The sequence below is a fragment of the Vidua chalybeata genome, chromosome 9 (genome assembly GCF_026979565.1).
Source record: "Vidua chalybeata isolate OUT-0048 chromosome 9, bVidCha1 merged haplotype, whole genome shotgun sequence".
In the NCBI taxonomy this organism is placed as follows: Eukaryota; Metazoa; Chordata; class Aves; order Passeriformes; family Viduidae; genus Vidua; species Vidua chalybeata.
Window position 1 is genome coordinate 23,618,643 of NC_071538.1, and position 23,188 is coordinate 23,641,830.

The following is a 23,188-nucleotide window of genomic DNA, read 5'->3' on the forward strand; positions in this document are numbered from 1 at the left end:
TTAAAACTCTCACTCAGACTCCAATGCAATGTCAGTCTAGTTCTAATTTTAACCTATGCTGAGAATAGAAGGCATCACATGAGGCACTTTTGCAACCCCCCCTAAGCATTTACCCCTGTTGAAGTCTTCCCAGTTTGCTGAGTGTGACTGGGCTCCCCTAAACTGGACTCCCATTATCAGAAATTGTGAACAAAGAAGAACAAAGGAATATTGTTATGCTACACAATAAGTTTGTTTTGAATTAAAAATGACAATTAGAAATAAAGGCCAGTATTGAATTAAAAATGACTGCTTTCTTTAGTAATGTTTCTCTTTAACTGAGCTTTAAAGTGCTATTAAACAGCAACACTTACTAAACAGATGAGAAAAGGTATTACATCACTGAGTACTATACTCATTACTTTTGCCAATGCTGAAGAATTCTCTTGCTGAAGAATTTTACTGCAAATTTTCAAAGTTCAGACAGAAAAGTAATCTTTACCAGGATGTGCAGAGGGGTTATTACTCACCCCTTCTCATGGTTCCAATTATGTAACATATTTAACATTCTATTTCTTCAAATAGCCTTTGGAGAAGATAAAAGGAGAACAAGTCTGTCAGAATCTTTTACTTCAAACAAATGGGAACAGAGACAACAATAGCTACAAGGTCACTATTTGAGGCAGAAGCCATAAAACTGGATAGTTCTAACCAATTGAACTGGAGTATAAAATGTGAAGGTGAAATTTTTAAAGTATCATTAATTTGGTTATAACTCTACCACACAGAACTTTATAGCAAAGAACCCTCTCCAATCCCCAAACAACTAAATACATGAATACCATTACCTACTTAAAAAGACACTAAGTACTTTAGCTTTCAGTCTTCTTGATTCTGTCTTAAGTATTTCAAAGTAATTTTATTGCTTTCTTTCATACACTTCTATTTCCTCAATGATCATCACATTTAAAAATATCCTAAGCCTTTAGACTAAACCCTTACCACAACAATATACGTGTAGGAAAGTAGGCATTAGGCTGTGTTCTTCTGGTAGCCTTGAGTACAGGAGGTTTTTTAAGGCAAGAAGAAAGAGTTTGAGTCACCCATATAGGATTGCCTGCATAAAATTCACAAATAGAAAAACCAGTATTTTGTGGCTTTACATTTTTTATTAGGAATAAATAAATCTGATAAAAATGAAATAAGTGATAAGCATGATATAACAGTCAAACTTTGCAAGAAATGACTTTTATATAAAAGACCCTTATACCACAATAGAAATATTAATAGCACCTTACATGGATGCACCACGCTCCCCTTTGTACATTACCAGCTTTTCTCTTATTCAGTCTCAGCATCATGGATAGCAGGGATTCTACCTCTGGTAGCCTGTCTCACATCTTCACAGCTAAGTGCAATAGACAACTTTGGTCTACCATTTTGAAGAATGCTCCTGTTTTTGACATATCTAAAAAAAGGAGAAAATGTCCATTTTGTGCATTGCAAATTCATTTTTAAGGCTATGTAACTGTTTTTTCTCATGTCTGTGTGAAACTTATGTGTTTAGAAGGTATTTGTATCCAACAGTCTTCTTCATATCTCCCATTAAATCAGCAGTGCAATCTTCATGATCTGTTTATTTTACCTTAAAGCCACATAAGTTTCCTGTTCTAAAGGCATTAACTTGAACCTATTCATTATGTGCCTTGTATCTGAGTTTAAGAAGTCCTTATCTCACAGTATATTTTAACATCCATTCTTTGTAGAATCTGATAAATCTATCAGATTCTAGGATCTGATTATCAATAACAGAATCCAAGCTTTTAGATCATCAGCAGCTTACTGTCAGGCTTACCTAATGACAGAATAATAAAACAAGATCCTTCTTTTTTATTTTGTTTTCTCTTTCTTTCTTTCTCCTTTCGTTTTAACAGACAGATGCAGAAAGCATCAAAAACAACTGGAAAGCGTTAAGGGCTGAAACTACTTTTAGCCTTTAAAAATATAGGATATTCTAGAGAGAATTAAGGCCTTGATAGTTATCAATCAGTGTTGTCAGTAAGCATTTGAATAAATATGGCCTCTTCATTTATAGTTTGATAAAGAGTACCTGTGCAAGTAATTGCCAGAAAAAGTGGACTAGCAAAAGACTTAAGAGGTTTACTCAGTTAAACAACAAAAAGCTCTCTGGACATCTTACGGAAGAAGCATTAAAGGCATTTTATTTGTATATGATTTCTGCATAATCCCTTTTATGAATTCAGATATTATTTGTTAAAATAAATTTATGTGTCCAAAATAGAAGAACTATGAGTAGTCCCCTCCAATATTTCCCTTCAGATTCTAAATACTGCAGGTGTAGAGCAGTGGCACTCAGTCACACCAGCCTGACAATCATTCTTATTATAAAAGGCAAAATAAAGACATTCCACCACCACCATATTCAGAATATGTGACCTACTCAGTTTGACAGTCTGCTGTAGATGAAATTACAGCAATACAAAATGAAAGAAGCAACAACTAATTGAGACTGATATCAGCTGTTGAGAACTTTCAACCACATAACATTATTATATAATGCACGTAGCAAAGGGCACATGTTAGCAGAGACAGCTTTTATAACTATTCAGTCCAATCCACAGTTTAAAGGCATATTCTAGCCATGGTTTCATTTATTTAAGGTCCAGCAGCATCAAAGCAGGGTTCTCCAAGTAAGATTTCCACAAGTTAGAAAACCGGGCCATGGTAGCTCCATCAATGATGCGATGATCAGCTGACCAACTCACATTCATTATTTGTGCTTTAACTACTTCACCTTTGCTATTAAACCGAGGAAGAACCTAAAAATCAGAGGAAGGACAAATTAAATTAAATACTTATATTAGCAAATCTGCTTTTTTTGTTCTTGCTAATTTGTTGATCTAAATTAAAACATTTTGCTGAATTAGACAGACAGCAGCAGCACCATGCTAAAAATCAAGACCTTTCCATTACTGTTTGTGCTGTGGAGTAGAATATATTGCAAGCCTGCATAATAAACAGTCAGAGCCTATTTCCACCATCATGGAAATACTGAAGTAGTAAAAGCTTTTCCTGACTCTAAAGTTTCTTCCTGAATAGTTTATTGCACTCTTAGTTCTCAAAGTGGCAGTTTCCTTAAAGCACCTCTAAAAAATGCTCAGAGGAAGAACATTGAAGTAATTTCATTTAATACTAATTTTATTTCCAGCACTGAGCTCCAACGTCTGTACTAAAGAATTAAAGCCTGAGATTCAGAAAATATAAAAATGCCTTTGCATCCAAAATTCTGTATGGATTCAGCTACCTGGCTTATGAAATTAAAATTCATTTTCATAATATTTCTCAAGTTTTCTCCCTGCTGATAGCAAAATTGCTATCACCATGTTGCAAAACTTGTAAAACTGTATTTATATTGTTTCTTACTAACCTGAAGGCTAAAAACAGATGTGAGAGAAATATAACAGGATTCTAGAAAACAAATATGAACCTTTGGTGTAAGAGACTTCTAATTAAACATTTGGTGTGTGCATAGTCATTTAAAAACACCACAAACTTTTCAGTCATGAGCTATGCATTTTCTCTGCAACAAAGGCAGACTCCATTTTCCATTTCCATTAAGATGACCTTAGCTAACACTCTCATCACTGAGATAAAGTTAATATACCTGTATCTTTCCAAGTGCTCCAATAGCTACTTCAGGAGGTAGTATCACTGGTTTGGCATAAGTGCCACCAATCTAGAAAACAAAAAGGCAGGGATATTATTTAACAACTTTTTTTAAGCAGATTGCCTCTTGAATTAATTGCTACAGACTTTGTTCTTCACATATTAAACTTCAGTAAAGCTGCATTTCAGAAGCAGCTGTCATTTTCCCTGTACTTACTGTGCCAATGTTTGAAAGGGTGAATGTTCCCCCAGTCAGGTCACTTGTTCCCAGTTGGCCTGCAGAGCCCAAGGACTGGAGGCGATTTAATTCCACAGCAATATCAAACACACTGCAGACTTGAACATTTTTCACATTTGGGACAATTAAACCTTGCTCTGTGTCCATTGCAACTCCAATGTTGTGTGAAGCCTGTAGCAAGTGCCATTAACCAGACATTAATATAAGCTGTCAACATAAAATGTATTTTACATAAAAAGCCACTTCAGTCACATTTTCCCTATTTATCTTTTTTACATGGAAAGTGCTGTATTTAGTAAGCAACTCCTGCATACAACTTTGAGGGGAGAAAAGGATATAATTTTATTTAAATTAGCCTCACATCTGCAAACTGTAACTTGATGTTGACAATTCCACCTTCAGAGAATACAAAGTCCTGGAATCAACTTCACATTGAAAACACTGCACTTTAGAATGGCCATATGTGTAACAAAACATAAATAGCATATTTTGAAGAGAACACAGAAATTAAAAAGAAGAAACAAAGGTATTTGGTGTGTGTATAGTCATCTAAAAACACCACAAATTTTCAATCATGAACTATGCAGTTTCTCTGCAAAGGGAGACTCCCATGTTCCATTTCCATTACAGATGACCTTAGCTAACACTCTTATCACTGAGATCACTTGCTTTTCATTTTTTGAAAGGAATATAAGGATTCTGAGAGATATTTATAAAACAGCATAAAAAAAGTATGTACTGCAAGGTGCAAGTACACATCACTTAAGAAAATAGATACTTGCTTCCCAGAATTACCAATCCAGCAGCTTGTATAAAAACTATATAACTTTTATCAAGACTGTACTTTAATATATTAGGCTTGAGTGTTGGAACAGTTGAACAACTGTGCACAAAAAAACCCAAAAATTGTTGTATTATATTTGAAATATTCTCATTTTAAAAGCTTGGCCCATATTCAGGTGAAAAATAGGAAATTAATATATTAATATGCATTTTTGAGGCAAGTCTGAACAATAAAGTGACTCTTACCTAACAAACTATTGAAATAAGATCAACAATAAATCAAATCTAGATCTCAGAATCTGAACACACAAATTATTATCCTGCACAACACCATAATTTTAGTTCTTATAATTAGCTCAGACATTCTAAAAGGCCCCTGTTAGACATTACTTTTCACTTTCTGCTCACAACATTCATCCATCGTTTACAAACCTTATATGTGACATTTTGACAGTTCTCATCCAAAGAAGCATTAAGAATGGGATACTGCAGCAATCCCAGAGAGGCTGCCTGTTAAATATAACAAAAGAAAACAAAATAGATCTTTATATTTTATAAGCAGAGAGCTCCATGGAAAAGAACTAATAGTAAGAGAAAATTTAGATTAATAACAATATGGAATGAGTGTTGAGGTAGCACTCTGAGTGCAATAGCATTACCAGATTAGTCTGTACATTCACTGCACATGAGTGCAAGTGCCTGCTTTTCTGAACAACAGAAGGGAACACAGTCAGTGACCTAAGGGATTCATCAGCAATACAAAAATTATAATAATAACACCAACAAGAACAATGATGCATTTCATATGAGCTCAAAAAACACAGACAATTTTGAAAACTTGTTTTGTGCAATTCAAACACCATTAACCAGACATTAATATAAGCTGTCAACATAAAACGTATTTTACGTAAAATGCCACTTCAGTCACATTTTCCCTATTTATCTTTTTTACATGGAAAGTGCTGTATTTAGTAAGCAACTCCTGCATACAACTTTGAGGGGAGAAAAGGATATAATTTTATTTAAATTAGCCTCCATATTAAATTATGCTGAAGGCACTCTATCCTTTCCCATTAATATTTCAAAAAATTTCAATGACATTACATAAGTCTAGCTGCAATTCCAATTGTAAATTGATAAGTGGCTCAATAAACAAAAAAAGAGTTTTCCTGTGATCTGCCATAACTCAGATGATAAGAGAGGTGCTCCAAACTTAAAACAATCATTTAACAGATTTTGGCAAAACCTCTGTAAGTACTCCACACAAGGCTCTGCTGCATGCCTCACCTTTATGAAGAAAGGCATAAAGGAAAGTTTAACTCCACGGATTTCAGCTAGAGGTTTCAGCTCTTCTCGCAGCTGAACGAGTTGAGTCAAATCAATCTCATCAGAATAACCAAAGTGGGGGATCTTTAGGGCTGCACTCATAGTCTTTACCATAGCCTTCTGAAAACCTGGAAAATATTCATTGCCTTCTTAAACCAACAAAATGAGCTTCTGTGAAATTATGGACAGTATATTAATAGAAATTTCATCTGTTTCCATTAACCAAATGACACAACATACAAACACCAAACCAAAGCATAACCAAAGAACAACAGGGTGAAGAGCTGAATTATTCAGTTCATAGAACTCAATTTCGATGACTGTAATATTTCAGATTATATTACTGCATCTCTCTCCTATGTATGTATAAATTTGAAATCATAATATGATAATCTGCATTACACTTTCCAGCCTCTCCAAATAAACACTGCTTGGAAGACAAGCAAAAAACTTTTAATCTTCCCCTTTTAATGTGATTTTTTGTTACCTCAGTGTCTTTTATGGCACTGTTCTCCAGAACAGGTGTGAATGCTACTCACATAATAGTGCAGTATGCTTTTACTCAGCACTGATAAACCCTTAAATTCACTGCACTTTTTGCAGTGAATTTAATTCACTAATTGCATAATGATTCCTCCCGTGACAAATCCATGTTTAGAATTCCTACCTGTTTCAACATACACTTGAAGAATGAGCAAGTACAACTTGCAGCCCAACTCCATCCAACCAAAACATGAGCAAATATTTCATAAAATAATTTCAGCAGAGATGCTTCTTACAGAGAGTGTTTTCCTAAATGCTCACCTGAATAACAACCACATGAAACACACACTCCCATCAAAAGGAACCAGCTACTAACAGAGCACAGAGCAACAGGTACTGGTAGTCTACTGTGACCATGGTCTCAAGACTTTGTATTTCATGATTTACCTGTTACAGGTTCAGTTTTATCTTTTCCTGCAAAAGCAATGGGTCTGGAAATAGGTACAGGGATTTTGCGTGCTTTGTCCTTTGGAGCAGCTGGCACAGCCTCTGCTTTCCGCTGAGGTGGGACAATTTCAGCCTTTGGTGATGGAGGCAAAATAGCTCCTGTTTGTTTGGCCAAGTAGTTGAGTATATCTTCTTTAAGGATTCTATTATCCTTTCCTGTCCCAACAACTTCACTCAATTTAATCTGAAAATCACATAACAAGCAGTGACACTTTAGTTTTACAGCAACATAAAAATACCTTATATTGCAAGCTATGGTTAAAAATTATTCCCATTTCTGATCCAACATATTTGCAGTTTTCTGCTCCTTTCTATAGTTCATTAGGTATTCAACATAGTTCAAATCATCCAAAAGTCCCACTAGGTATCTGAATGCATACTTCAAGGAGGAATTATGAATAGCATTAACCTCCTAATTACCTCACAGGATCAATAGTAAAATATTAATTTGAGAAAAGCTATTTGTCACTTAATTCTCTCCTAAAAATGCATCATGAGCTTTCAAAACCAATGGAATATTCATAGGGAAAAAAAGCATGTAAAACATCACCTAGTATCCCCTGCTCTAATACAAATCTGAAAAGCAAAGCAAGGTGGTTTTTTTTATTTTTCCCTCCTACTTTCTCTGTAGAGAGTCTCAGGAATCTCCTCTGACAGTTTCTTATTTTCATTCTAGAAAGGTTTTCTCAGTCTTCAGCCCAAAGCCTCCTAGCTCTCTTTTCAGCCCAGTAATTCTTTTTCTATCCACCATAATCATCAGAAAGCACAACCCTCTTCATTTTTACAGCAGTTCTCACACATAGAAAATGTATTTGAAAACAAGTGTTTCCTCTACATCAGTGCTCTTCTAGTCAGTCAAACTGCCATCTAAAAGCTGGGTAAAATGCAGCAGGACCTTATTCAGCAAACCTACATTGTTCTCCATGGCCAAGCGACGAACTGCAGGGGTTGCTAATGTTTTGTGACCTTTTATCTCTTGGTGAGTGTGCTCTTCATGAGACATAGGAGGTGTTTCAACAACATCTTCTTCTGAGGCAACACCTGTAAACAAAAAGAAAAAATTAACTTTACTACATTATAGGCATTTGTTAAATTCCAACCTCAACCATTCTGTGACAGCTGAAGTTTTTACAATTTACTTTGAGATAATGTGGATGGGAATACAGCTTCCTAAAGGCTGCTGCTTAAGCTAAATATTCAAGAGGAAATGTCTAAGAGATTTTAAACTTTAATAAATATCATAGCTTTCTCTATTCAAATTTCTTGACTTTATAAAGGGAAAAAATCTTTGAAGATTTTCAGGAGGAAAAAGTAAGCTTCTCTGCCACTGATTGTTTTATGACAACAAACATAAAATATGCATGAGAAAAAAAATGGCTTACAATACCTTTTGAAGCATCAATTTCAATGTCCACTAGTGGTTTTCCAACAAAAGCAATATCATCTATGCTGTAATGGAGTTTTCTGATGACGCCATCGTAACGACTGGTGATAGTAACAGAGGCTTTATCACTCTGCACCTCACAGATGCTGTCAAACTGAGACACACTGTCACCTTCCTTTATGTACCTGGGAGGAAAGACAGTCAGTGTAAAAACCTGTTCTGTGTATTCCTTTGGTAAGTTCAGTAATATACGTCCCACAACACGGAAGTGCATTCCAGATGAGAAAACAAATTCTACATACTGGATATGTTTGCTATTTTGTCTGACTGCCACAGAACACTTTGTTGGGTGAAATGACAAAATGTTTATGAATATCATGACACATATATTACATTTATTTCAGTGAAGCAGAGTTTTCCTGTCAGATTATAAAGCACCTAAAAATAAGAATGAACCCAGCTTAATCTGAATGCAAGGAAGTTGTTGGTTTCAACTTGTCAATACACTATCAGTTTCAGAAAGGAAATGGATAGTAGGGAACACTGTCTTCCATGCAAAGAGAGTTATTTGTACAAAGAAAAAGGGCCTTTCAACACTGCCTTCCTTCATGGTACACTTTGATTTCATCACTGGCTTTTTACAAACAATTTAGAAGTTCAAATCCTTTACTAAAAGCAATAGAGGAGGGGTTCAGGATAAAATTATGTGGATTCTTTAGACTAGCCACTTGTTTCTAAAGCTAAGTAAAGTTTCTAAAGCTAAGTAAGTCTAAGTAAACATAACAAAAGACAGGCCTCCTGAACTCAAAAAACATCAATCAGTGAAGGAGAAGCCTATATACAGGTGCATCCCATTCCTTCCAATTTTTCCACTCACAAATATATGAGACTGCAAACAAACAAAATAAAAAGCTCAGTATGTACAAGGTTTTAAAATGTGCAAAATGAAACCTGAGAAACTTCACTAGTAACCCAAAAAGTATTCTCACATAACTCATTGATCATACAGATAAAGCTGCTAAACTACCTGCTGATTTCTTAGTGTATTTCCAGGAAAGCAGAGCTTACCATTCTTTTACAGTCACCTCTGTAATTCCTTCTCCAATGTCAGAAAGCTTAAACTGGACAATTTGGCCACATGAAACTTGAAACAGACAATAAGAAAATACAGCATGTTTAATATTAAATACAAGCTACCAGACAGAAAAATCTGAATGCATCAGAAATAATCTATATACCAGCCATATGCAAACCTCTAACATAACACTCATAAAATAGCAAAATAAAAGAAATTATTTTATTATGAAAAGGATTACCAGCAGATGTTCTGAGTAATCGTTGTTGATGACTAAACTTGAGGGCAGATTTGTCAAACACGCACACATACTTTGATTTTATAAAGCGAATGCTGCTGCACGATCTAACGCGATGAATGCAAACCTGGGGAGAAAATCTCAAGGGTTAATACAATGGAGGGAGAGCTCATTTAATATTCCCCATGTAACAGTCATACTAAAATAGTTTCATTCTAGTCCATAGAAGAGAAGTTCTTATGGAACACAATTACCCTGAATACATTCTTGAACATACAGTAACCTTTACATTAGCCAAAGCTTCGCCAGTTTTTAGCTTCTTTCACTAACACAACACATGGGGAGATCAAAGCCACAGTGACATAACCAATTAACAGAAATCATGACAGGATTTGGTGAGTGATTCATTGCTATTGTTTCTCTCAGGAGCTAGCTTAATCAGGACAGGCACACAAAAAGCACACACACTATCAACCATATCAGACATCTGAAATATTCCTATCCAGGATGAACGCTGGAAGGTTTCCCTAGACTGCATGGAAAACCAGCATATTTATCCCAACAGAGGTTGATCTGAAGTACTAATCAGAAAGGAAATTCACACCAGAGGGCCCAGAGTTGCCCTTTCATTTTTGTTCCTATATAGGAGGCAATCATCTTCAAGTAAACGTAATCTCAAATCAGCTTCAATGATATTTTGTAAGAACTGGCCATGAGATGGTTTTCTTTTATGGTTACAATTGTATTTATCCAGAAATCAACTTTAAAGGGTCTACAGAATTTTCTGAAAGATTCTTTAGACAAAACTTTAAACTTTAAAGCCTCTTGTAATCAGTCATGATTGTGATCATAAGCAAAGCTGGTAGTGCTTGCATTGACATAAACAGGTATTTTATTAATCTCAACAAAAGTTAGTTCAGACACATTCTTATCCAGTAAAATTTATTAAATTTCATGTAATTCTGGTGTTATGTTGCCTTAAGAGTGCTGTAAAATTTATAAAAATAACAATTTCTCTGTAGATACTATCTCTAACTAATTTAGAGATATGAAAAAAATTCAGGTGCTACAATGTACCTCAAGTAGCTCAAAGTACCTCAAGTAGCTCAAAACTGTAAAATTTAGAAATTATCTTCTTAGAGGAGCCAGAAAACAGCATACCTGCATGGGAAAGTTCATTTTAACTTCTTGTTTAAAAAATCCTTTCAGTAATTACAGAGCATATGAAACTTCTTGTTTCCCTCCCCACACCCCAAACTGTTCAACTATTTGCTATCACTTTTCGCTTTTTAAAAAGTACATTATTCAGCAGGCCATACTATTCTGACCTGACAATGTACTCATTTTCTGTATTATTTAACCCAGCACTGCAAGTTATATTCAATATCCTCCTTCTTTAAGGAACAAATATTTATACAACACAGTCTATCATGATGGACACAACAAAGTTATATAATTTGAGTTACCTTTCAGTTGCCTGCCACTAAGATGGTACCTACTGATCTAGAATATTTTTTCTAATTCCTATAACAAGCAAATAGAAAAATCTTTTCATTAGTCCTCTAAACAATTTTCCATATTTAACAATCAGGTAACATGGCAATTTTAAGCTATGAAAAGTTGTACTTTAGGAATGCATTTAAAGTTCACATTTAATTACAAAACTGTTATACACTGTACATCTTCACAATCCTATTTTTCTTCTATTTTTAATTCTGGGTTTCTTCCCAGTTGAAGGCTACTGAAATGTTACTGAAAAAAAATTGTTAAACTAAACTTTTTTATCACAAACTTGCGAAAACTCTCTTCTCTTTATATGACCCTAAATGAAAAACATTCAGTATTTACCTGTGAAGATGATCACAAGGAGCACATCAAATCTCTGAACTATTTCTAAATGTGAAGTTTCACAATGATTTCCATGTGACTTTTAACCTTTGGTTACCAATGCAGGTAATGAATTAGTAATGTCACTGCCAAAAAAAGAGACTGGTGTTGTTATTGAAGAGTTACCATGCTGCTTCATATTATATCTGAAGGAATAATTCAAAACTACTGCATTTTTTAAACCAAAATCTTTCTGGTTTTCAGTTTTGCACATTCTCTACCAAAAAGCTTGCGTGCTAGTATGTTAAAGTAATAATACAGAACACAATCTCTTCACAGAGCAGTGTTCCTTACCAACAAGGAAAAAATTATAATCCATTAAACAAGGAGACTGTGCTTACAATTTCAGCATTTAATCACCATAATACTTGTGTAATGCCAAACAAGGAAATAAAAATGGCACATAAAAACCAAAATTAGCTCTAATATCCATAGCATACCCATCTCCATATTTTGATGTCTGGAAAAATCTATCAGTAAACCCCAAACATAACTGCTAGTACTAAGCTTGTTAATGTAGCTACTGTTAAACTAAACAGCAATTTAAAGGCAACACTGCCACAGCAAGGTAACACCTTTCCTGTGCAAGTCTCCAGTGTGCAGAGTGACTCTGGCAAAAAGGAGCTGGGGGCCCACTCAATCCCTCGCTGGGACTGAGGCCACACCAGCCTGGCTGACAGAGCCGTGGTCTGACCCCAGCCAAGGGGGGAGCCGAGTGCACTCAGGGGAGAACTGCCTTCCCTCTCTGGTTCAGCTTTGGTTGTTTCCTTAAGAACAAGCCAACTCCAGTTTTCTAAATTACCACTGATGAAAATGTATGCTGGCCTCAAACCAAAATATTTTTAAGCAGCCTGCAGAGAACTGATTACCTGATGGAGTAACACTAAATTTCCAAGTCAAATTGAACAGTTCATGCTCACAGGCAATGACTTTGCATTAAAGGATATTGCCCTGCTGAACTCTCTTGACATCTGTCCCACTGAGTCATTTTAATGAACATTTCCCCACACTGGATGTGTTTTGCATACATATTCTATATTTCCAAGTATATAGTTACCTATGTACTAAAGCAACATCCCTGGTAATGTGTTTTAATCCGATGCTATCCCTCATCTAAATACCTGGCACATGTCCCAGTGTCCAGGTAACTGCCATTTTCCCGCCACTTCACACAAAGGCCCCTGGCTCAGATTCAAAACGTGCTTGCAGGAAACACACACTATAAACCAGCCAATTCGTAGTTCAGCATGCACATAGATAAGATGAGTGTTTTCATCTTACCAGAATCTCCCTCTGGATTTAAGAGTAGAAGGTTAGAAATACAACTCAAAAGAAAGTGCTATTTTCAATGCTCTTAATTAGTAAAATTATTTATAAATATTTCTAAGTTACTGGCTGAAAACTGGATTACAAAAGTATCATTTAAAACTTCCTCATCATTATGCTTTAAAATTACAATACGAATTATTAAGAGAAAAACATACTAGAAACTGGAACTGATCCTTAATTTTGTCTCTAAATTTCAAAAATTATTTCTTCTCTAACATCCCACAAAATAGGGGTGACATAATAGGAAACCAACGCTCTTCACAATAGCAAGAAGACTATAGTACAAGACAGAAGAAAGCATGAGCTAAGTCTATGGCCATGAAATTGTAAGTATCTCAAAAAGGCAACCAAGTAGATTCACTTCTTATGGTAAGGTATCTCAACTACTTTTCAAGTATCAAGGCTCCTAGGATTCAAAGAAATACGTTTCCCTTTTTTTGTGCGTGTATCCACACCGTCTCCGTGCAGATGCGGTATGCAAAGGGAGCTGATGCGTGGGCGGAGAAGCGGTGATGGCAGAGCAACGCATAGGTAAAGCAATAACGGGATGACTTAGAAACAAAAGAAGAGGAGGATGTCACTGTCTTGTTACAGAAAGGCAGACGTTTCTTTCACAGGGAGCATGGGCACGGGCAGCGCGGGGCAGAGGGTGCCACTTCTGGGGGTCCCTGTGCAGCGCGGGGCGGGCGGTCCCAGGCACGGCCGGGGACTCGGTCACCTGCGCGGAGCACGGGGAGCGCACGGCGGGGAGGGAGCTGAGGCGCTGCCCGGCCCCGGACACCGCCGAGGCGACGGGTCCGGGAGCGCGTCGCGTTTGCAGAGGCGCGGTGCGCGCTGTGTGCCCGCCGGACGGCTGGAACAGGGCTCGGGGATGCCACGAGTTATCGCTCCCTCCCCGGCCGGCCGGGAGCGCCGCCGCCCGCGGGGTCCCCGCTCCCCTTACCAGGCGCCCCGCGGCTCGGCAGCTGCTCCTCAGCGCGGTCACGGCCGCCATCTTACCCCGGGCGGAACGGCCCCGCACACACCCCCGGCACAGCCAACCGGCGGCGGCCGCGCCGCCACAGCCAACCAGGAGCGGGCGGGGGCGGCGGGGCGCGGGCGGCGCTCGGAGCCCACACAGCCACGGGAGGGCCCGGCGAGAGCGCTCCCTGTGCGGGGGCTCCCGGGCCAGAGCCGCGGGTGGCGGTGCGCGGCATGCGGCTTCCCCGGGCCGCAGTAGCGGGAAGGGCAGCGCGAAGAGCCCGGCCGTTCCCCATACACGTGTAATAAAGTACCGAGCGCGCCTGCCAGACTAACACGCCCGTGTCTGTGGTTCTGCGTGAAAGGTGATTGTAGCCAGCTGCGGGTCGACCTCTTCTCCCAGGTGACGAGTGACAGGGCATAGTCTTAAGATTCACCATGGAAGGTTTACGTTGAACATTAGGAAGACTCTCTTCACAGAAAGGGTGATTAGACATTGGAACGGGCTGCCCAGGAAGGCGGTGGTTATACCAACAATAGACGTGTTTAAGGAAAAGACTGGACATGGTAATTAGTGCCATGGTCTGGTTGGCATGGTGGTATTCGCTTATAGACTAGGCTTGATAATCTCAGAGGTCTTTTACAACCTAATTCATTCTGTGATTCTGAGGAAACTAGCTCGTAACTAGGAGGGCAGCAGTCCGGCCGCAGCGCTGTAGCCATAGCTCTGATCTCCCAGGTGCCGCGGTTGTTACCGCTCCAGCCCTCAGGACAGGGGAAAGGCATTGCCTCCAGCGGGACGCGGTCAGTACCGCAGGGACAATGGACCTACTCCGGCCCCCTGCCTGAGTGCCGGGCCCGCCGGCTGCTCCTCCCCGCAGCGGAGCCGCCCCGACCAACCCCCGGCGGGCGGGCAGGGCGGCGCCTCCGCTCTGCGCCTGCCCGGCACCGCCGCCCGCCCCCCGCACCGGTACCGCAGCATCCCGGGCGCGCCGCCGCCGTCAAGCGCTCCTGGCCCCGGGGCTGCTTCGCCGAGGGCTCGCCGTGTTTAGGGCCCCGGCGGGATCCCATTGGCGCGGCCTCTGCGGGAGACACCGCTCATCGCCAGCCATGGACGGGGACAGGGTGGAGATAGACGGCGGGATCATGGAGGGGGTGAGCGCCAGCGGGCCGCGCCTTACCTGGCCCCGGTCAGCTGTACGGGCTGGCCGGGAAGTGCCGTAGCGCCTGACGAGCGCCGTTTCTCCGTGCAGGGCGGGCAGATCCTGCGGGTGTCCACGGCGCTGAGCTGCCTGCTGGGGCTGCCGCTGCGGGTGCGCCGGATCCGCGCCGGGCGGAGCCAGCCCGGCCTCAGGTGAGACCCTCTCCGGGCGGTCCCGGGGCGCTCAGCCGTCACTTACGGCGTGTGGGGCCCTCCCGGGCTGGGGCACGGCCGCGCAAGGCCTTGGCTGCTCTCGTCTGAAACATTTGTGTTTCCATTGCTTTAAAAGAGCCTTTTTACTGGAAAATCCCGTCTGTGGCTCACAAGGAGCGAGGGGAACGCTAAGGCATGAAGCGGGCTCGGTTCTCTCGCCGGTTCCCCCAGCGTGGGTCCCGCCCCGGGCCGCAGGCGGGGCGGGTGAGGGCGCGGCCCGGGCGCTGCCTCGGAAATGGTTCCACAGGTGCTGAGTGGAGCACGGTTTGAAACAGGGAACACACTCATGTAATGCCTGAGCAAAACACAGCTTACCGAGCGTACGGTGTTAAGAACAGTTAGTGCTTATCCTAGTGTTGCTACAGTGTAGTGTATTTCCACTGTTAAGACCAGTTGGTGTATTTCCTATTTAAATTACCCTAACAAATGGAAACAAGCATAAGGCAAGTACATAGCAAACCTGTTAACTCTCTTGTAGCACTGCAACCGGTTCTGGCTCAGCCAGTATTGCCATCGTTATCCCACTGCATTTCTGTCCAAGCATTTATCACATTAGGACAAGCGGCTGCTCTTGCATCTCAGCTATCTCTTGGGCCCACTCTAGTGGAAAGGATACCAGAATCCTGCATATCCCAGTATGGCCTGAATGCTGCTCCTTTGGCTCCTGTGAACTCAGAAGTACTGTAGCAACCAGAGTGAATTTCTGATCCATGTCTGATACGAAATTTGGAGTTGTAGTTTTTTAGTTGGTGTTTAGTGGTTGTTTTAATGTAACATGAGCATGTAGTCTACTTGTATGTGTCTTTAACTGTGTATTGTCACTCTAAGACCTCAACATCTGTCTGGATTGGAGATCATTCGAGATTTGTGTGATGGGAAGCTGAATGGTGGAGAAATTGGCTCAACAGAAATAACCTTCACTCCTGGGAAGATCAAAGGTGGAACCCACATAGCAGATACAAAAACAGCAGGGTATGTCTTTGTACACCAGCTTCTGATAACTTTAAAATTACCACAATAGATTGCGGGTGGGGGGAGTGGAAAGAACATTTATGACTCAGGATATGTGCGGCCTGAGCCAGATTTATGTGACCAAAGAACCTATAGTATAGGCAGGATATGCATGAAGTATATGTGGAGTTTAAAAGTATGATTTACATAAAAACTGAATGCTTGGTTCATGTTATGAAAAAAGCAGTTGGCCATGTCTTTAAAACTTCAGGTGCAATTTCCTCAGATTAGTGCGTTACATACCTGACCAAATGCATTAAATGAGATAAGTATCTCACATGCATGAGGTCTGAAATAATTGCCATATAATAAGGTAAATTTTGACGTTTTACTTATATTCATAGTAGCACAGTATGTCATATTGGTCTTTTGGAAATGGGAACATATTCCATCCTTGTGTTAAAGTGTTACTGCTGCCTAAACACAGTTTTCATGGTCCCATCAATATACTAAGGAAGAGAAATAACTTTATTTCAAACAGAACTATTAAAGATGCAATTATTGTGAAATGAAAATGTTCATACTTAGGCTTGCTAAGGACATGAAGTTTTAAAGTAGTATCTTTTAAGACTAATAAGTTTATAGATAATTTTAAAAATAAAATACAAAAGTAAATGTTCTAGAGAGTCATTTGCCTTTGATATATAATGATTCTATGCAATTCTGTGGATTATGAATGGATGACATTTGAGTATCTTACAATTGCTTTTAGGAGTGTGTGCCTACTGATGCAGGTAGCAATGCCCTGTGTGCTGTTTGCTGCCTCCCCATCAGAGCTTCATTTAAAAGGGGGGACTAATGCGGAGATGGCTCCTCAGATAGACTACACAGTCATGGTAGGGAGAAATTCCTTTGCCTTGGTGCATCTTCCTTCAATATGCATGCAATGTAACTGCTGTTCTCTGTTGCTCTTACTGCAAGTCTATTTGTGATTATGGAATTAGGCATGGAATATAACACTATTAGTGAAGTGCATGTAGAGAGAAACCAGTGTTTCATGGAATTTCCCAAAAGGCAAATAGTCTCTTTGGTTTTAGTTACTACAGAAAATTTCACTTAAAATGTATTCTTTTTTTAGAAGTGCTGTGAATTACTCTTCTTTTTCTGTAAGAAAATCCTTTTACACAAAGTGACATTGAGAATGAAGTTTAAGGAATGTCAAATAAGCTATATGGATGAGACTGGCTATTTTTTTTTTAATAATGCAACTGAAATTTTTGTGTTGAGCTTTCTTTTTTTATTCTAAGAATTCATTAAATAGTGGAAAATTATCCATGCAAAATGAATTAATTCTTATATGTTTGTTTTTCAGGTTTTCAAGCCAATAGTTGAAAAGTTCAATTTCACATTTAATTGTGACATAAAAAGGAGGTGAGTTGTGGAGCCGTGCAGCAGAACTGGGCCTTACTGAAGCTGTGTGTGAGCAGAGGCACACACAAGGGGCTCTCAATCAAACTGAGCAGTGAATTTATAATACATGAACTAATCTGCATTAGCTGCCCCTGTGTGTACTGTCACCATATGATGAATGGGATAGGATTCTTTGCTGTCTTTTTTTTTCGTTGCTGAGTCTACAGCTGCTGTGTAATGTTTCCTGTTGGCTCCCGTGAGGGGAGCGCATGCTGAACAGGCAGTGCATCACGGAGCTTTTTCCAAGGAGCCAGTTAGGTTGGGGTTAGGAAGTTAATAAGATGTGAATTACAAAGGATTACTGTTAAAGAGCCTAATTCCATTATAAGGGTTTCTAAGGCACACATCAAGAAAATTTGTATGTACAGTAACAAGGAACATAAAAATGTATAGTGAAATATATGAAGAGCCCCCTGGCCCTTTTCTTGGTCTCCTTGTGATCATTGCATTTAATTATATCCAATGACTGTTTCTAAACAGGGGCTACTATCCTCAAGGGGGTGGTGAAGTTGTAGTCCAGATGTCTCCAGTCAAAGAGCTGAGCCCAATAAACTTAACAGAACGTGGCACAGTGACAAAGATTCATGGAAGGGCATTTGTTGCTGGAGCACTGCCTATCAAAGTAAGTGCTTATTATGGCTCTGGTAGCATCCAACTTTATATAGCTATAGAAAATTGCATGCAATCTGCTCAACATTCCTCTACTCTCCTGTCTTTTGCAGTCTTACACAACCTAAGTAACCTTATTAAATGGTTTTAATTATTCAGGCTGTAGAATATTATATTGGACATACCTAAAATTCATTCATTGCACAGCAGGGTAAAGCTAAAACAGGAAATGAGAACCAATACTCATCTTTCATAGGACAATTCAAAAGTCTTCGGCATATATTGAAGGATATCTTATATCTGAATTACATATTTTTCATATTCATGTGGATTATTTTAAATCTGAAATCAGGGCCCTTGTTCATAAATTTATGAGCACTGTAATAGGTGGAGGCCAGTCTACAACAAGTTTTTCAACCATTACTAAGGGTATTAGAACAAGTTAAGGGTAGGTTTAGCCAAAAATAAAAAGGAGAGAAATTTGCTCCTTTATATCTCCTTCTTCTATTCTTCCTGTTCTGAGTGCTGGGATCTCCTTAAGGTTCCTCCTCACATACAGGCTAGGAATTAGTAGAGGAAGGAAGAGGAGAAGCTGAGTTACTTTTTGAAAAGCTGTGGACTGTTTGTTTTTGTCTTAAAATCTCCAAACCCATGAATATAGCTATGATTAGATCACAGGAATGGGGTAAACTTCATATGTCCCCCTTTGCTTGTAAGGTAAAATTGTTACTTTATGTATTCTCTCTTACAGAGTACATTCTGTACATAATAATTGTGTGGGGGGGTTTGCACTTGGTTTTGAGGTGCATTATTTTTAGAATCAAATGTTTTGCAAGAAGACTGAAATAAAATCTTTTTCCTTTATGAATGAAGAAAAGTTCTTGAATTTCTATTGATATGGAAGTTTCTACATACATTTCTATAACTGTCATTTGTACAGGATTTAATGTTACCTTAAGTTTGTAGAAAAACTTTCAGAAAAAAATCACATTCAGTTCTTGCTTGTAGGGGTTTATAACAATCCTTTGTTTTTCTAATTAATAAAGTAGCCCCTTTATTCAGGGATTAACTGTAATAATTGAATTTATGAAGAAAAAGTATTGCTATATTACATAATTTAGTTACTGGGTTTATGTCTTGTCTTGTTAGCTGGCAAAAGACATGTCAGCAGCAGCAGTGAGATGCATCAGAAGAGAAATCAGAGACCTTTACATTAACATTCAACCTGTCAGAGAACCTGATGATCAAGCTGTTGGGACTGGAAGTGGAATAATGTAAGATGAGTCCAAGCTTTCTATTGTTACCTCTAATCTTGTAGGTGAATTAGCTAGATCTTGATTACATATCTGGAAAATAAACTGTAATATGAGTGATTTTGATTTTAATTATTTTTGCTTTTCTGCTTAGTATTGTTGCAGAGACCTCAACAGGTTGTTTGTTAGCTGGGTCATCACTTGGCAAGAGAGGTAAGAATTCCATGAATTCTTTGAGACTTAATATACCAATAACAAATAGGAATCTGAAGTATCATCTGTTTAACGATCTGATGCTCTGATGTTTAATGTTTAAATATATGCTCTTAGAAATAAAGGACAACAGAAATTAGCAGATTTAAAACATAGTGAATGGAAATTTACAAAAATTACGGAACTGTTAACTTGTATCAGAACGGAGAATCACTGGAAGTATTTCTGAACTTTAGGAACATAGACTTTGTGTTTTACATTTGAAGTTTTTGCTCAAGAGTGAGTCTATATTAAAATGAATGGAAGTGATCTTGACTTTAAATTATTTGAATCAAATGTTTTTATGATTAAATGAGGCTACTTTCTTTCCACTGCTTAGGAAGTATGAACTATAAATGTGCATAAGATAGGAAGGGTTTTTTAAGCAGACATTTGAGTCAAGAGCATTAGGTTTAAAGAAAATAAGATCTGAAAAGTTGACGATTTCTAGGGTTGTTTTCTGGGTTGTTTTTTTTTTTTTGTACTTTTAAAACTTTAAATAGTAATTTTCAGCTTTCTGATTTCTCTCTTAGGAAAGAATGCTGACAAGGTTGGCATTGAAGCAGCTGAGAGGCTGCTTCAGAATCTTAAACATGGTGGAACTGTGGATGATTCTCTCCAAGACCAAGTAAGGTTCCTACATGTGTTTACATGAAGTTGAAGTAGCAAGAACAGGCATGCACTACTTGTAAACAATATAGATCTGAGTAGGGAAGGAACAAGATGTTAGTAATCTCAGAGATGTGTAGTCACAACATCACTAGAATTAGCAAATTACACACTGTTTTTAGGAACCATGAATGATTTTAGCATTGCACCAACACCCTCAGATTTTGCCTTTCTCTAAGACTCAGTAAGTATGGAAGAAAGAGGCAGGAATTTGTTTCTATTTGGCATTCCATGTAGTGCAGAGATAATAGCTCCCTCCTTACATGTATAGAATGATACTAAGGGAATAGTAGAGAATATCTAGGACATGCTCCCACTTATCTTGCTCCCCTAATTTCTTTTGAGAATGAAGGCCCTCCACTGCCTTATCTTAGCCTGATAAGAATCTTGGGCTAGGATGATGCTAGCTCTTAGCACACATTAATATTATGTGCACACATTAATATTATGTAGTATAATAAGTGTTTGGGTCTAGGACTCAGCCTACTTTTTTCAAAGCATGCAAGTACCATTGATGGGAACAAGCCACAACCAGAGTCACTGTGTATGGGAACTGCACAGAGTTAATCACACCTTGCAGTATTCTTATTATAGTGATATTTTTAAGTCAAAGGTTTTTGGATGTCTGTCTGGTGAATATGTGATCAGGAAGTGTTAGAATTGAAGTACCTCTTCTTGAGTTTCTCTCCATATAGGTAAACTACTAATCTGGAGTCTAACATGACTTGGGGGAATTTTGGGGCAATACAGTGGGGGAGAGCAAAGTTAAATGTAGTTAAACAGGAATTCAGGGCAAGGAATTCAGGGGCTACTGTGGAAAAGTAGCCCTCCTGTAATAGGCATTACAGTAGCAATCTCCAAATTTCTGGAGCCATGGATCACTCTTCAAACTCAGCTTCATGAACTTTTATGAAACTTGGAAGACAAAATTTTTGTATTTGCAGACATTTTGCATGTTTTAGTTGGGTTTTTTAAAATCAATAAGTTCCTAGAATCTGAAGAATGACTTAATTACTTTCCCTCCCTTTCAGCTGATCATTTTTATGGCATTAGCAAAGGGAGTGTCTAGAGTGAAAAGTGGACCAATTACACTTCATACTCAAACAGCTATACACTTTGCAGAGCAGCTAACAAAGGTGAGTCCAAACATTCAGGAAGTTTTACCTTTCAGTTTTCTTCCAGTAACTTAGCAATGTACAGTTCATCAGACAGTGTGAGCTTAATTTGATCATGGAGGACAGGCACTGATAAAACAATTGCTATAGTATTTACCTGTGAGTTTTCCTGTAGAAAGTGAGCATACTCTAGAGTTAGAGGTTTTTAGAATGGTTAGATATTTTTACCACGTTTATTTAAATGGTTTTTTGAATTAAATCTGTCAAAGCTGTAATAAACATAAACATGTGGCAATACAATTATTGTACATCAGATATTCAATATTTAAACCACTGTATGTGATAATTTAATTAGTGATATATTTCTAATCCTCTTTTAGGCCAAATTTACTGTGACAAAATCAGAAGAGGAAGACCCTGGTAATGATACCTATATCATTGAGTGCCAAGGAATGGGGATGATAAACCCAAACTTATAGTGTTAAAAAAAACAAAAGGAAAGAAAAGGCAGCAAGCTGCCAAAAGCAACACTCAACATACCTCAGTGATATATTGCACTACACTTCATTGGATGTACAATCTGCCTGAAGAGGAGGAGCCTTCTGTCACATCAGAGTGATTTAACTTGAAGATTGATGTCAAGCTTTTCCTTGGTATGGTGAAAATCTGTCATGTGAAAAATGAAAACTTTATTTTGGTTTTTTTTACTATTTGCAGCAAAATGAGTAGCAACAGGACAGCGAATAGCATATACTGTATGTATGCAAGAGCTTCAGTTAGAGGCTTTGAAGTTTACCTAAGTAGAAAATAACTATTTTAGTTCAGTATTTCTTTCACTTTTAAAAACTGTAAGTTTTGTTCTCTGGAAACCTTTATGTTATGAGGTACATGGAATGAAATGCGCCATGAAATCTGTATTGCTGTTATTCCTTAGCCATTTGCTAAATAATAAAGCAGTATCATGCTGTAACAGGCTGGTATTCATATTTGCTGTTATCTCAGCAGATTGTGCTTGGGAAAGGTGGATACAAAATAACTTTTCAGCAGCATAGTTTTTTTTTCTCTCTACAGAAAGAAGACTCAATGCATAAGATAATCTTTTAAATCTTCTTTTTTTCATCTATTTTATAATCAATGCTCAGGCAAGCTAAATCAATGTACCACATTACAGCCCAGACACCAAGAATTAAGTCCATGATATGATTTTATTTTCTAGCTACAGCTGTCCTTGTCACTTAGCATACTAACTGAGGCTACATTTTCACTGAGGTGGTGTTCTTTTTGAAGGGAGTACTTAATTTCAGCTGAGATTAGGGTGCTGTTGAACACACATATAGACACACAGTACCTATGTGTATGGACATGGAGCACTGTAAATACACACAATTTATGTAGGCATATAAAATCCAGGTGTGTTATCCACTATCTTGGGATTAAGTAAAGAAGAACTTCTACCAGGCTGGTGTTGATTGTGCTCCAAAAACATTCTCTGGAGTAGAAGGAAGGTGAAAGGGGAAATAGGGCACAATTTGGTTTGCATATGGGCTCCAATCACGGAGTTGGAATCACTTAACCAAAA

General features: G+C 38.6%; 2 protein-coding genes across 4 annotated transcripts; one reads left to right on the forward strand and one right to left on the reverse strand.

Annotated features, from left to right (window-relative positions):
* Nucleotides 1-1,126: 1,126 nt before the first annotated feature.
* On the reverse strand, nucleotides 1,127-13,915 carry DBT (dihydrolipoamide branched chain transacylase E2). 3 transcript variants are annotated; one of them, XM_053951068.1, is made up of 12 exons: nucleotides 11,549-11,661; nucleotides 10,797-10,861; nucleotides 9,704-9,827; nucleotides 9,456-9,531; nucleotides 8,391-8,572; nucleotides 7,917-8,044; nucleotides 6,944-7,187; nucleotides 5,975-6,141; nucleotides 5,120-5,197; nucleotides 3,884-4,075; nucleotides 3,665-3,736; nucleotides 1,127-2,819 (listed from the first exon to the last, which is right to left on the reverse strand). In XM_053951068.1, exons 2-12 carry the CDS (start codon nucleotides 10,857-10,859, stop codon nucleotides 2,652-2,654), a joined length of 1,494 nt encoding a protein of 497 aa, XP_053807043.1. In that variant the 5' UTR covers nucleotides 10,860-10,861; nucleotides 11,549-11,661; the 3' UTR covers nucleotides 1,127-2,651. The 3 variants fall into 3 exon arrangements, with proteins under 3 accessions (XP_053807043.1, XP_053807045.1, XP_053807044.1); XM_053951070.1 differs by lacking the exons at nucleotides 10,797-10,861; nucleotides 11,549-11,661 and adding an exon at nucleotides 13,860-13,915; XM_053951069.1 differs by lacking the exon at nucleotides 11,549-11,661 and having other exon boundaries at nucleotides 10,797-10,874.
* A 910-nt stretch (nucleotides 13,916-14,825) lies between these two features.
* RTCA (RNA 3'-terminal phosphate cyclase) lies at nucleotides 14,826-22,579 on the forward strand. The gene is made up of 11 exons (XM_053951056.1): nucleotides 14,826-15,031; nucleotides 15,130-15,230; nucleotides 16,119-16,262; nucleotides 17,014-17,137; nucleotides 17,614-17,672; nucleotides 18,192-18,333; nucleotides 19,470-19,594; nucleotides 19,728-19,786; nucleotides 20,359-20,453; nucleotides 21,526-21,630; nucleotides 21,990-22,579. The coding sequence occupies exons 1-11, from the start codon at nucleotides 14,987-14,989 to the stop codon at nucleotides 22,086-22,088; spliced, it is 1,098 nt and encodes a 365-aa protein (XP_053807031.1). The 5' UTR covers nucleotides 14,826-14,986; the 3' UTR covers nucleotides 22,089-22,579.
* Nucleotides 22,580-23,188: the final 609 nt, after the last annotated feature.